Below are 13,382 nucleotides of genomic sequence, written 5' to 3'. Positions count from 1 at the left end.
TAATTACTGTTCACTGTGAACAGTTCTTACAATTTAAGTCCAAAATTGGACAAATTCTAGGTAATGAAATCGCTCTGAACTAAATTGAATAATAATTATTCAAATGATTTTTTTTTATTCAAAGAATCCGCGTAAATTTTTACCCGCGGATTAAATTGATATTGTGATTCCGCGGAATTATGACCCCGTGGAAAAAAATACATCTACAGTATTTCAGTGGGAAAAAAATGTGATAAGACAAGAAATTTTAGGTTATTATAATTTTTTACGTGTGTGTTGAGACACGTAGAAACAAGGGATTAGGTGGAAGACGTTGCTACCACCATTTTTTTTTCTTAGACAAAAAAGACAAAGTGACCCTCTGCAGAATTGAGTTTATGAAGCAACGACCAATGTTGTGTTGTCTTGATTAGATATTCCTTGGTTTTAACAATAATAAGATTATTAGCCTCACATCTTAGTATTTTGTCATTTTGTAGACATTAATTTATAAATACATAATTGAGATATTATAACATTGGAAAAGAAAGAAACTATGCATTTGTTTAAGTTATTTTGTAGTTTTGAGATATTATCACATAAGAACGATAAAGATTATGAAATATACACAAAATCGAACAACATTTTAGTAATCTTGTTCCTAAGAAAACGCATCAATTATGAAAATTGTGCAATTCTTGTGACTTTTTTCAATAAATTGGTTGCATTTTATTTCTAGTTTATCGCAACCAATGCCTCTCCGTCTCTTTCTCTCTCTCTTTTTTTCTCAAAAAGCTTGTTACTCTATAAATATTTCACGTAGTTTGCTTTCATTTCAAATTCAAACGTTAAAATAGCCATAATTCGTGTTTATCTCAATGTAAAAATTGAAAACCCATCACAGCAAAAAATCACCGGTCTGCTCGTAATCGTTTGATTATCGTTGTCGAATAGCAAAACTCTAGCATGTCTTATTTATATATAATGCAAATTAAAAAATTAAGATCAGATGCAAAACAGTAAAGGTTGTTAAACATTGTAACTAGAATACTTCATCCAATTTCATCGTAAAGACCTCTATATTTTCAACATTTTTGCAAGGGCGATAAAATCATACTAAAATGTAAAATTTGCTGTTTTATTCTAGTACAACACTGCAAAAATATTTACTTAGATTAAAGAAAGAAACTAAATGATATGCATCCATATTCTTTTTTAGTGAGTGACTGCATTTTCGGAGCGCACCAAGCGTCTATGGCCTCTATTTTGATATGCATTTGTGCTTGTTCAAAAACGTGTCAGTGGCGTCGGAAGGAAATTGAAAGTGTGTGTGGGGGGGGGGGGGGGGGGAGGGGGACTAATCCCCAGAAATCTTGACAAGCAAAACCAAAAAAAAAATCTCCAAAACCTAATTCCTAAAATCATGAAAATCCTAATCCGTTGCGGAGGGGGAGGGGGGTATACCTATAGTTCCAAAAAAAATTTGTTGCCTACCAAAACAATTTTTTTTACGCATCATGAAATTCCTAATCGGGTGAGGGGGGGGGGGAGGGGACGGCTAGTATACCTATTGACTCCAACTTTTGAATACTTAAACCTTTTCAAGATAAATTTTGGAAAAATTATGTTTGCTGCGATAAAAGGGGGGGGGCTGGACCCTCCCTGATCCTATGTGCCAAATGGTTATGTCTAACTTTGCAAGAAGTGGGGGGGGGGGGGGCTGTGCTGCGTGTTGACATAAGTATGGTATAAATGTACCATACTAACTTATATCTCACTTTTTTTCTCTTCACAACAATTATTCATGAAAGAAACTGGCAAGGCAGTATTGATACAAACGTGCCCTTGAGAAAAAAAAGACAAAGCCCGATTTCCCTTTATACCCACCAAGATGATTTTTCCGCATAAGCTCAGGAATTTACATATTTGAAAAATACAGCGCTTAATACTTGTACGTAAAATTATATTTTTGTTCATTTTTGTATATAATGTGTCCAAATTTTTTCTAAATAAATTTCATAACATACATACATCTCTCTCTCCTTTTGTCTCTCTCTCTCTCTCTCTCTCTCTCTCTCTCTCTCTCTCTCTCCCTCTCTCTCTCGTTTATTGTTTATTTTATTTGTGTACGTTTATACATTATTTAATAACTTAATTTTGTTACATTATGAGAGTAAAAATCAAAATAACGTATTCGGATAATTTGATTTTAGTGATTATTGGGGGTGAATCTGGGCAGTGTTCAAGATTGTGTCTCTTACTCTAGTCTATGGATAGCTATATGTACAAATGTAAGTAGCTGGTAAGATCTCCGACGCAGCCCTGGGAACACACCTTGTCGTTAATATCATTGTGTTTCAGTTTTAGCCATGTATTGTTATCCGTATTCTAATTTGTTGATTTACTTAAATTTTAAGTTATACATTTTGCTCTTAAAGTTTCGTATTTCGAAGCTTCGAGGATTCTTTTGAGTTTTTCTTTTACCCAGAAATCACATAAGTCAGCTAATAGCAAGTTTTACTATTGATTTATAATAAAACACACAATTTATGTGGCAAAGAAATGCTTTTAATTAGTGAGAGTAAAAACATGTTAAAAAAAGAATGGGGTAATAAGCGAAATATTTTAAGAATGTATTATTTATATGGAAGATATACACAAGGGTTTTACAATTAAACATGCATAACAGGTCACACATTAGTACGTACTGATTAGGTGAGAAAAAAGATACTAATTTTGATAAGTCTTTGCCATAAAACACAGAGAAGGTAAAACATATGGCAACTAGACAAATCATCATTACAGTTGATGTTAATAAACACCAAGGATACATGAATTTGATAAAACTGGTGCAGAGGTTTGAAAAGAGTTCATAATTAAGATTAAGAAGAAATTAACATTGTTGTTTAAATGATACAAAGAGTTGCCTTCTTTGGACAAATCTTTTAAGCAATATGAGCTGTATTTTTTGGAATTTAAGTTTGCTGCAAAAACCTGCTAGTATGATAAATCTGCATGTAACTTAAACTTTGATGAGAAATAAGCTTAAAAAATCATTAAAGAACATATAGCAGATCAATTTATGTACAGGATGACAATAATTCAATTTTGCTTCAGTTAAGGCTTTTAACGGCTTTTCCCACAAAAATAAAGCTAACAGAAATTTAAAAACCATGGTATTTTTGTCATTTTAGTAGAAAACAACATTCTCGTAGAAAAAAAAAATCAACATAAAAATTGCAGTTCATATTGCTTTAACAAATTTATCAGAAATTCAAACAATAAAACAATTCTAAATGAAAAAAGACGCTTTTGACTAGTGTTTGTCAATCAAAAAAGCAGGTCTGAAAGTCAAGCCATCTAGTTTTTTCGAAAAAAAAAATCGGTTGAATATTGAATAAATCTAAGTAACTCCTGCTTAAATATTTCTAAAAAAACTATCTTTTTTTTAATTTCTGCATGTCTCTAAGTTTCTTGTTATTTTCACAGTTTGATTCAAAATACAATTTACTTCCTTTCAATGAAACCTTTAAATACCTTTCTAATTGCAGCACGAAATGTCAACAGCGTGAAGTATAGGTTACTGTATTATATATATTTTTTAATTTAAGGCATAATTAATGAATTCGTCAAATCATTTAAATCGCCAGGTTAAGTTTCAAACGAATATTTAAAAAATCTCATTGAATTTAAGATCATACCAATTTTAAACTCATTTTTATTAGGCATACAAAGCACGATTCATAAATCAGTTGAAGGTGAATGATAAATGAATATACGATTACTCTCTACTCTTTTACACGAGAAACGTACCTACTATTATTTTAATACATTATATTAATAAGGAATTTTCTCGTTATCAAACATACTTCTTGTAACAAGAAATTTATGAAATTTTGACACAGTCAAACGGATCATATTACCAAATGATTCTATCAGGTTAGTCAAATTTGACTGTTTTGCTTTTGCATAAAGGTCGGGTCAAGGTCACTACCTTTTTTCTCAACGTAAAGGATGATAAAAATAAGTGTATCTCTTTATAGTTCTGTAGACATTTGTTTAAGATTTGAAGATTCTATTCTTCAATGAAATGATAGAATATCAGAATGTCTATCAGCTTAAAGTACTTAATTGAAATAAATATTTATACTAAAATTGATATTAATTAGCCCGTATTTCCTCATTTTCTTATATTTTGAAGAAATTTTGATTATTTTTTATGCTTCTAATAACAAAAATATTTCTGATTTTTATGTATAATGAAGACTTTATATAAAGATATAAATTTACAGATAAACTAATAAATTGACCATTTAATAAAAGAGAAAAACTGATTTTAGTGGGTTTTTTTCACAAGTTATTTTCTAAACCCTCACGAATACGTAAAAAAGAAGAAAGACTTTGGAAGACATAAGATACGAGAAAAACGTGTTTGAAGGAATATTTCATTCACGCATGAATTATATATTTTGCATAACTAAGCATTATTTTTCTTGAGGACAAGACAAACTATCTTCTTATTTCTTCACTTCTTCCTATGAATTATTAGGGAAAAAATCACATCTTGCCACACAAGAGAAAATTTAGCAATTTTAAAAATTTATCTATCAAATTTTCAAAATCGACCACAGGTATGTGATGTACAAATTCTCAAAGAAATTAATATATTTCGTATCATACTTAGGTAAAAACTTCGTAAAAAAAATATCGTTTTCGTATAATAAATTAAAAGAGCATTTTAACTATTCAATGAAAGCAGAATATTACGAATACACTTTACTGATGATGTACGAAGCAACAATGACAAACATATTACAACCGGTCATTGCGACGATCAAAGGGGATTTATTTACAGCTAGGAAAATTCCTTGGTTATCCGAGACACATTTTCTCCCGTTGAATTCGACGGTGACGGAATATGTACTCAAATCATACGGTGAAGTTGATATCGCTGCAGCACGTAGTTTGCTATCGTATGGAAGAACAGTGACCTGGTCCGCACAGGAGCCACTAGCAAATATATTTTCCAGAAGACAATCTCGATATGTTCCTTCATAGCGGACTTTGACTGTACAAAAATGATAAATGAAATATTTCATTAGTGCGATTTTCTGTAAAGATATTCATTTTTATAAATGTTATAGGTGCGAATACTTTTCATATATGTATTGAAATTTACCCTCTCCTGATGTGCCGACTTTAATTGTCAGGTCGAGCGTTCCACTGTAATGAACACATCTATTAACAAGGGATCCATTTGGGGAATTTTGCGGGCATTTAACAACTGAGACACCCTGGGCAGACTCGCATTGTCGGTTTGATGGCAAAATTAAGGATCCAATATCCAACGTGAAATCCGGGACTGTATTTTTCAAAATTTGTGCATTTCTTATATCTGCGCATTGTGCACATTTAAGACCTGAAGAGATTTTTTTAAGAATAGTTCTAATATGGTCTAAAATCAACTTTGAATTTGACAATCACAAAACTCAGTACATTTTAACAATTAGTATGCAGTCTTAACTTACCTTCGGAAGGGAAATTACCGTTGGCATCTGAGACACATTTTTCACCACTGAAATCAACGGTAACGGAATATGGAGTCAAATCGTGTGGTGAGGTTGATAAAGCTTCAGCACGTAGTTTGCTATCTTCTGGAAGAGTATACATTTGATTCGCACAGGAGCTACTTGCACTGATATATTCGAGAAGGCAATCCCTGAATGTTCCCTCGTAGCGAACGTTGACTGAAAAAATATTAAATCAATCATATTTTTTTACAAAGGCTATTTCTCAACACTTCATTAATTTTGGAAAAGATTATATTTGCGAGAATATCATTCAATAATTTTTAAAACATTACCTTCTCCTTGATTCACCTTTACTGAAATATCGAGCGCCCCATTGTAATGAACACATCTGTTATCACGGGAACCTCCTAATGATTTTTGGGGACAATCGACAATGGACACTCCCGTTACGTCTTCTCCGTTAGTTGATGTCTCGCATAGCGAGGATCTTGGTGGCAACTTCAAGGATCCAACAGTGAAAACGAGACCCGAGTTTGTATTGTTTATTTGAACACTTCTAATGTCTGCACATTTTGAGCATTTGAAACCTTGAGAGGAAGACAAAAAATAGTTCTAAAGTATTAAAAAATCCTTCAAAATCTTACTGCTTTGCGTTTTAAAATTGAATACTTAACCAAAAAATATTTTATTTGTTGTTTCAGTATTATCCAGACGTGAATTATTTGTGATGGATACAATATTGTCAATCAATTAAATACTAGGATGCTTGATTGTGTTATTGGGTTTTTGTATATTCCATGTATTTTATTGAGTATCGTAATGAGTAGTCTAAGGTTAGAAAAGCGGTACTTTAATTGAACATCCTCTCTCTCTCTCTCTCTCTCTCTCTCTCTCTCTCTCTCTCTCTCTCTCTATATATATATAAGAGACTTATTTTTTCTCGAGAAAAAAACCCATAATATCCACCAGCACAAGTAGCCATTGATGATCGTAAAGCAATAACTGATGTCAACAATTTACGTGTTCGAAAAAGATTTAACAAGTTAATCAATCAATGGCGCACAGAACTGTTAATCTTACAAAGATATCTTTAAGAAATAAAGTAAATATCACTCGATTGGAATAATTTGAAATAAGCATAGACCGCCCAGCAGAATGCGTTCTACATGTACCTTAAACATCACGCGATTGGTGTCTTGCATTCACTAAGTTACCTGGGGCTAGAAATCACGTGGTGAATTATAATATTCAAAAGGTCAATAGGTCGAAATACACCATTTACAACAGAGAACGCAAACGCAAGAAGAAACAGTGTTTTGTCTGTTTAACAATAAGCGCATGTTTGTCTATTGATCTCCTCTAAACATAAGCTTATGTATTAATATACAATTACACTTAAAGGAGAACAATAGAAAAACATTCGCCGACTATGTATTAAGTCAGTAAAAATGTGGGCGTCCTCATTATCCTATGGAGATACAAGAAAATGTAATGATCCCTACCTATGAAAACAACTTCGTTCTTTATAAATATGAACTATTTTGATTTAATTACAAAAAATTGCAGTTAGGACTTTGGCGATTTCTACATTTAAAAGAAATATGCCCAGGTTTAACATTTAGTTTTGTCGCAATTTTTTAATGTCCTTAAGTGCAGTTATCCTTTAACTGAATTTAGATTATTGGTCTCCTTTTGTACCAGTTTTGCAATTATTTCACATAATATTCACAATATTTTTTTAGAAGCTTAAGAAGATCTTCGATAATGTTTAGAATGCCTGCAGGAATCTAAATATTTTATTTGCTCGTAACAGAGAAACATTTTAAAAATTCCAAAAAGAGGGTATGTTTACTGCTTCTCACAGTATCCCCATTAAATGGTAAGAAAGAGATCATGAAATCTATGTTTATTATAATGCACACCCTAGCAATTAAAAAAATATTGAGAAATTTTTGGATGTCGCATTTTGATGAATTTAAGAGTCTAAAACGGTAATTTTGAAGTACTGTATTAGTTTTTCAAAGTTTTTTTGGCTCATGATATATGGAAGCCAACATTCTAACTGACTCTAAGTATATTGCTATTTTTATCGATATGTTACTAAATACGCCTTTAAAGTCAATTTATTAAAAGAAAAAAAAATATTGAGTAATCAATGAGTTGCACCATCTAGTTCCCTTTTTAATTGAATTTGAATGAGTGGCTCTTAAGAAGAAAAATAACACCCCTAATGTATTGTATAACACGATATTGGTGAATATGATATGATTTTGAAATTAATCATATGATACGAAATTTAAAAAATGGAATTGAAGTGTATCATGTGATACGATAAAGTATCATAAAATATGATATTGCACACTATTATAAAATATGATAAAGTAATGTATTTAAGATACAATATTTTATGATATGTATGATATGGATCAAAAATCATACGTTTATGTCATAAAATATCATATTGTATCATATAATATGATATCGTATGATAATTTGATATTGTATTGCGTAATTATGTTACATTACGCATGAAATGACATTGTTTTGCATGATATGTTATGATAAAATGATGTATTGTATAAATACAATTTTGTGTCATACAATTACACTTGCAAATAAATTTGATATTTTAATATTTTCATAACACAGATTACTTAAAAAAACAGAAGTTAAAAGTTTTCGTAAAGAACTAGGTACAGTTTCTGTTAATATATTTTACCCTGTTTGAAGCGATTTTTTTTTCACAGAAAATTCAAATGTACAGTAGCATTTATTTACACAAAAATGCCCATAAACTAAGAATATATACAGCATTTTCAGATTAAACTTTTTTTCACAAGGGTAATTGTGACGTCAAAGACAGTACATTTCTTCGTAATTTTCTTAAAACTGAGCAGAGGATACCAATAAACGACGCCGGACCTAATTTGTTCTGCCCTAAATTTTTGAATGAAATTTTTTACATGAATTTCTATTGATATAATTATTAGTTTAAGATGACAAAAAAAGATCTTTACCACAATGTTTGTTTTTGCTTGAAATGTATCTTTTTTTGCACATTTTTTACATTTTTTTAAACCTTCTGCCCTAGGGATTTCTTTTTCTGTCCTACATATTACAGTTACTGCTAAAAGGCATCAAATGGTCAAATAAAAAACCCCTTTACCTCCTGGTTTGTTCCAGGGGACTTATCAAAGTTGTTTTTTGTATGCCCAATTTCCCAGATTTGTCAGATAATGGCTATTTTTTATTTGATAAAGGAGGAAATGGTGATCTTTATAGTGTTATTAAATTATCCAGACATATTTAAGTATATAACATCACATATTAAGGGTCATTAAAATAAAATACATGTCTTGAAATGTATGAATTAAGCTATATATCTAGGCGGGTTAAGAAAACGTGACAGAGGGCTAGGCTTGCTAAATCCTCTTCACGTTTATGACCCGAGCCCAGATATAGCTTAATATGCTTCGAGACATTTATGTTGATTCCTCAATATATTATAAATTTTACGCATCAAACTAGCGATTTTCAACAAATTTCGCAGAATATCTGCAGTTGAAACTATCAAGTCATGGCGTCAACCAAGCAAAAAGGTGACGTCCCAATACAAATGAAACGCTGCGTGAAAGCGTGCGTACTCGATTTGCACTCAGCCTCGTTAATAATTCGGTGGGTTTGTTTTTTCTTTTATTAAAAACTGTGTCCGCAGCTGTCGTCCACGATGAAAATCACATTATAACTTTATTATGTGATATCACATTAAAACGTTAATTTCGTTGTGGGCGACGGCTGCAGACACATTTTCCTCTTCAAAAAACAGCAAGAACATGCGCCATTTTTCATCACCTTTGACTTCATTTTTAAAATATGCCAAAATATCAAAGTCATAATTATTGTTAGAAAAGTGTATAACTTGGTACTTTATTTACACATGTATTCTCGATAGTATATATACTGTAATATTTTAATGAGATTAAACCAACTTTTGAATTTTGGGGCGAATATTTTAAGAAACTGTACACTCTTCTTTCTGTTTGTCTATTTTCCTGCCATCAATCCTTGTCTTTCTTTTCTTGATATCATAAAAAATGGCCAGAGTTCTACATACTGGTATTTTATTATATCATTAAAACTGGAATTGAAACGATTAATGATAAAACAGTTTGCATCATAAGGGACTGACCATGAAGCTTTTGGCTTGTTTCATTAAGCGTTTAGAATGCTGTGCATTTGCAACGTTTAATGATAAAATTGCATCATTAAGCGGCGATTTATCATTAGCGGTTGATGTTGTCAACTGTTAATGCAAAAATTTACATGTACAGCATTAGGGGTTGCAATTGCGACGCTTAATGATATTTGCATCATTAAGCGGCGTTTTATCATTAGAGGTTGATACAAAGCCGCAAATGGCGGGTCACAGCAGGCCCACCGTAAATATATTTAAAAAAGATTAAATCATAATTTATAAAAATTTGACGCGAAAGAAATCCAACAGTTTTTTTTGTCTTGTTGCACAATTGTCTTAGGCTATGGTGCGCATACAAAGTGATCTATGAGAGGAGGCATTCCGCGAGAGGATCGTACACATTGACCGTGGTTTGCGACATTGATAAATAAGATAATCTATACGGGAACAATATTTGCAGAGATTTTTTATTCAGGTACTGACTTGACACAACGTTGTTGAACAAGGACTTAAAAAAATTTCCCTGACTTAAAACAAATTATATGTCATGCTTTATCGTCATAAGTATATCGCATATATTTTGTTTTTATCATTCATAGTACACTGTTGAAGACTTTTAAGTCTATAAACACAATGTTTGTAGTACTGACAAAGAGCTGGGAAAAGGAAATAAAAATAATGAAGTACATCTATTCTATCATCTTCGCTAGCCAAAGATTTTCCGTCCACTTGGACCATAAACTTGTTTCTAGCGAAGATGCTATGAAGTTGAATGCATGCTACTTTGAAACATAGTTCTTTTAAAAATTATTGCACGTGCAAAATGTTTTGCAAGCGCAGTCATTAATCAAATGTAGGTAGCGAAGGTAATTGTTTACAGCATACAGGGAATAACAAATTTTATCATGACTATTAACCAATTTTTTATTTAAACTGATGAAAACTGTAGGTCGAAATGTACAAAGCTGGGTTTCTTTAATCATGAAGGGCAGGTTGTATATAGATAGTTCTTGCGATGATCTAGGATAGAGTATAATTCGAGGAAAACATTGTTTTCCGGGGGAGGGGTTTCTTTTACCATGCTTTATCAGATACGTGTTTGATTTGTTTCTAGTGTTAAATACATTTTCATTTTTACAAGTTTCTTCCTGTTTTAGAAAAAACAGTTTAAGTACATGTGTATATGCATAAGTATAACGATTGTCCCGAAAGTGACCCGTTATTGTTGTATGCACAGTATGAATTTAGTCGAGCATGTGATCAACAGCCAGAGGCAAGCTGAATTGTTGACAAATTTGACTATTTACTATAGCATGTTAAATGCACGCAGTAATATGTTTTATAAATACAACTAAAATAATCCCTTTCATTTGATTAGATATGAACGGTCTTAAACGCTACGTTCTATATGATTTCAAAAACTAAAAAGACCATCTATATTTCGATGGAATTGGTTAAATATGCACAACACACTTCACTTAAAAAATCATTTTTTTCCTACACGTTATCGCAAGTGCGATGTTGGAAAAAGGATAATGTCGTACAACAAAAGTTGATGTAAATTTGCTGTAACGTCACAATGATCGAAAGGGGCAGAGACCATCGGCGTGTAACATTTTGTAGATTAGAAGGTTTTATTTCTCGGGTGTATTTCATTTCAGCAACTCAAATATACAAACTTTACAACTTTTGTAACAAATTCCATGAATAGATTAATTACATATAAATACAAATGTAGTTTAATTGAAAGCAATATGACCTGCAATTTTCATGTTGATTTTTTTTTAAGTAAATGTTATTTTCTACTAAAATGACAAAAAATATCATGGTTTTAAAATTTCTGTTAGCTCTGTTTTTGTGGGAAAAGCCATTAAGAAGCCTTATTTGGAGCAAAATTGAATTATTGTCGTCCTGTAAAATATTTGATCTGCTATATATTCCTAATAAGTGAAATCTTTCTCCTGACAAATATGAATGATTTTTTCAAATCTTATTTATCATAAAAGTTTAAGTTACAGGCAGACTTATCCTATTAGCAGGTTTTTGTAGCAAAATAAATTTCTAAAAAATACAGTTGATATTGCTTTAATGTAATTGTAAATGTAAATGTTACTTACCGGCCGTGGATGGTATGGTTATCAATGCAACATTGAGTAATAAAAAGCCTTGAAATACTTGAAAAACCTGCATCTTGCAAAGATATGCTGCAAAATCTATAATGAAAGTTAAAGGCTACGTCACATAATGGATAATTTTTTTAAAACACAAAATATACATCAATGTAGAATGACTTAATTGTATCCTTTATTCAAGAAAATTGAAATGGGTCAATTACCTTATGAAGCAAAGTACACACAACACTACAAAATGAAATCCCCGTCCTTTATGATGATAAGTGCATCACGCAACTAACTAAATAAGGACGATTTTTTTTTAATTCTTAGGCCACACCAATTTAATTTTGTTTTATTTTTTGCTCGGTTATCTTTATTCAAAATATTATTACTTTACATCCAATAAAGAGAAAATCAAAAGCGTCGGCCTAAACTTATTGTCCACGGTCTGAACTGAAAATTTCGCCTACAAATTAATACTGATAATCACCCGTTTTTCAATAAATGTCCGAAAAAGAACTTGAATTTTTGTGGCCTTACCATTTTTCGACGTTTTTGATTTCGGAAAAGAAATTGGAAAAAAAAATTGGAAAAAAAAGTGATTTTTTAAAAATCAATGTCATTTACTTCTAAGAACTAGTTATTGCTCAACTTTCGTTTTGAGCTGATTTAAATGAAAACGACAGAACTGAAACCAAAACTGTTGGCGTGGGAACGCAGAACTGGTTAAGTTTTACACCCGCTATTTTGAATAATAAAACGATTGTTAGGTAAAATCCTAAGCTTTTGAAAATAGGTCATTGCGACTTGTGCTCATTAAATCAATTTAACTTATTTTTCTCACAGGCTGATTTTTCCTTTCTCCTTAAAACTCTGCGCTACGCATATTAAAATCTAGATTTATACAGGATTTTAAAAAAAAAGGGCTAGGGTTAGTACTTTTTTTCATACAAAGGATGATATAAGCTAAACCTTGAAGTAAATTCTGCCAAGTGTTTCATATTTATATATATATAACAGTAATTGCAAGTTGAGTGATAGTTCATGTTCTTTTTTATATTATTTCAAAGAAGTTTTAGAACAACCTTTATTTGTTCGATATTTTATTTTTAGAATTCCCAGTAGTGGAACCGTAAATTTTGACATTTAGCTACTCTTTTTCTAAAAGAGTAATATTCATGATATATCTGATCACACTTTTACTGCTTTTTGGGGATATGACAATAATTAGCTATTCAGCAAAATATATCATGAAATACGAAGAAAATACCATAGCAAATAGCAAACATTTCAAACTTTTCAGATATTTCACAGTAATGCACAGAAAGTCTACGAAACACTTTGAAATGTTATTCATCAGTTATTTTTAAATAACATCTCTATATAATGCAAATAATTGCGTTTCATTCGGAAAAAAATGATAGAAGATTTTAGTAGAGATATGTCAGAGTTGCGATTATATATATATATATATATATATATATATATATATATATATATATATATATATATATATATATATATATATATATATATAAATATATATATATATATATATATATA

General features: G+C 31.0%; 1 protein-coding gene across 1 annotated transcript; it reads right to left on the bottom strand.

Moving 5' to 3' along the window:
- Positions 1-4,481: 4,481 nt before the first annotated feature.
- Positions 4,482-12,162, bottom strand: LOC105329930 (uncharacterized). The gene is made up of 6 exons (XM_066087245.1): positions 12,041-12,162; positions 11,823-11,918; positions 5,843-6,097; positions 5,508-5,726; positions 5,159-5,398; positions 4,482-5,047 (listed from the first exon to the last, which is right to left on the bottom strand). The coding sequence occupies exons 2-6, from the start codon at positions 11,893-11,895 to the stop codon at positions 4,743-4,745; spliced, it is 1,092 nt and encodes a 363-aa protein (XP_065943317.1). The 5' UTR covers positions 11,896-11,918; positions 12,041-12,162; the 3' UTR covers positions 4,482-4,742.
- Positions 12,163-13,382: the final 1,220 nt, after the last annotated feature.

Source organism: Magallana gigas, chromosome 6 (genome assembly GCF_963853765.1).
Source record: "Magallana gigas chromosome 6, xbMagGiga1.1, whole genome shotgun sequence".
Taxonomy (NCBI): domain Eukaryota; kingdom Metazoa; phylum Mollusca; class Bivalvia; order Ostreida; family Ostreidae; genus Magallana; species Magallana gigas.
The sequence above is the reverse complement of the archived record's forward strand: the minus strand, read 5'-3'. Positions and strand labels throughout refer to the sequence as shown.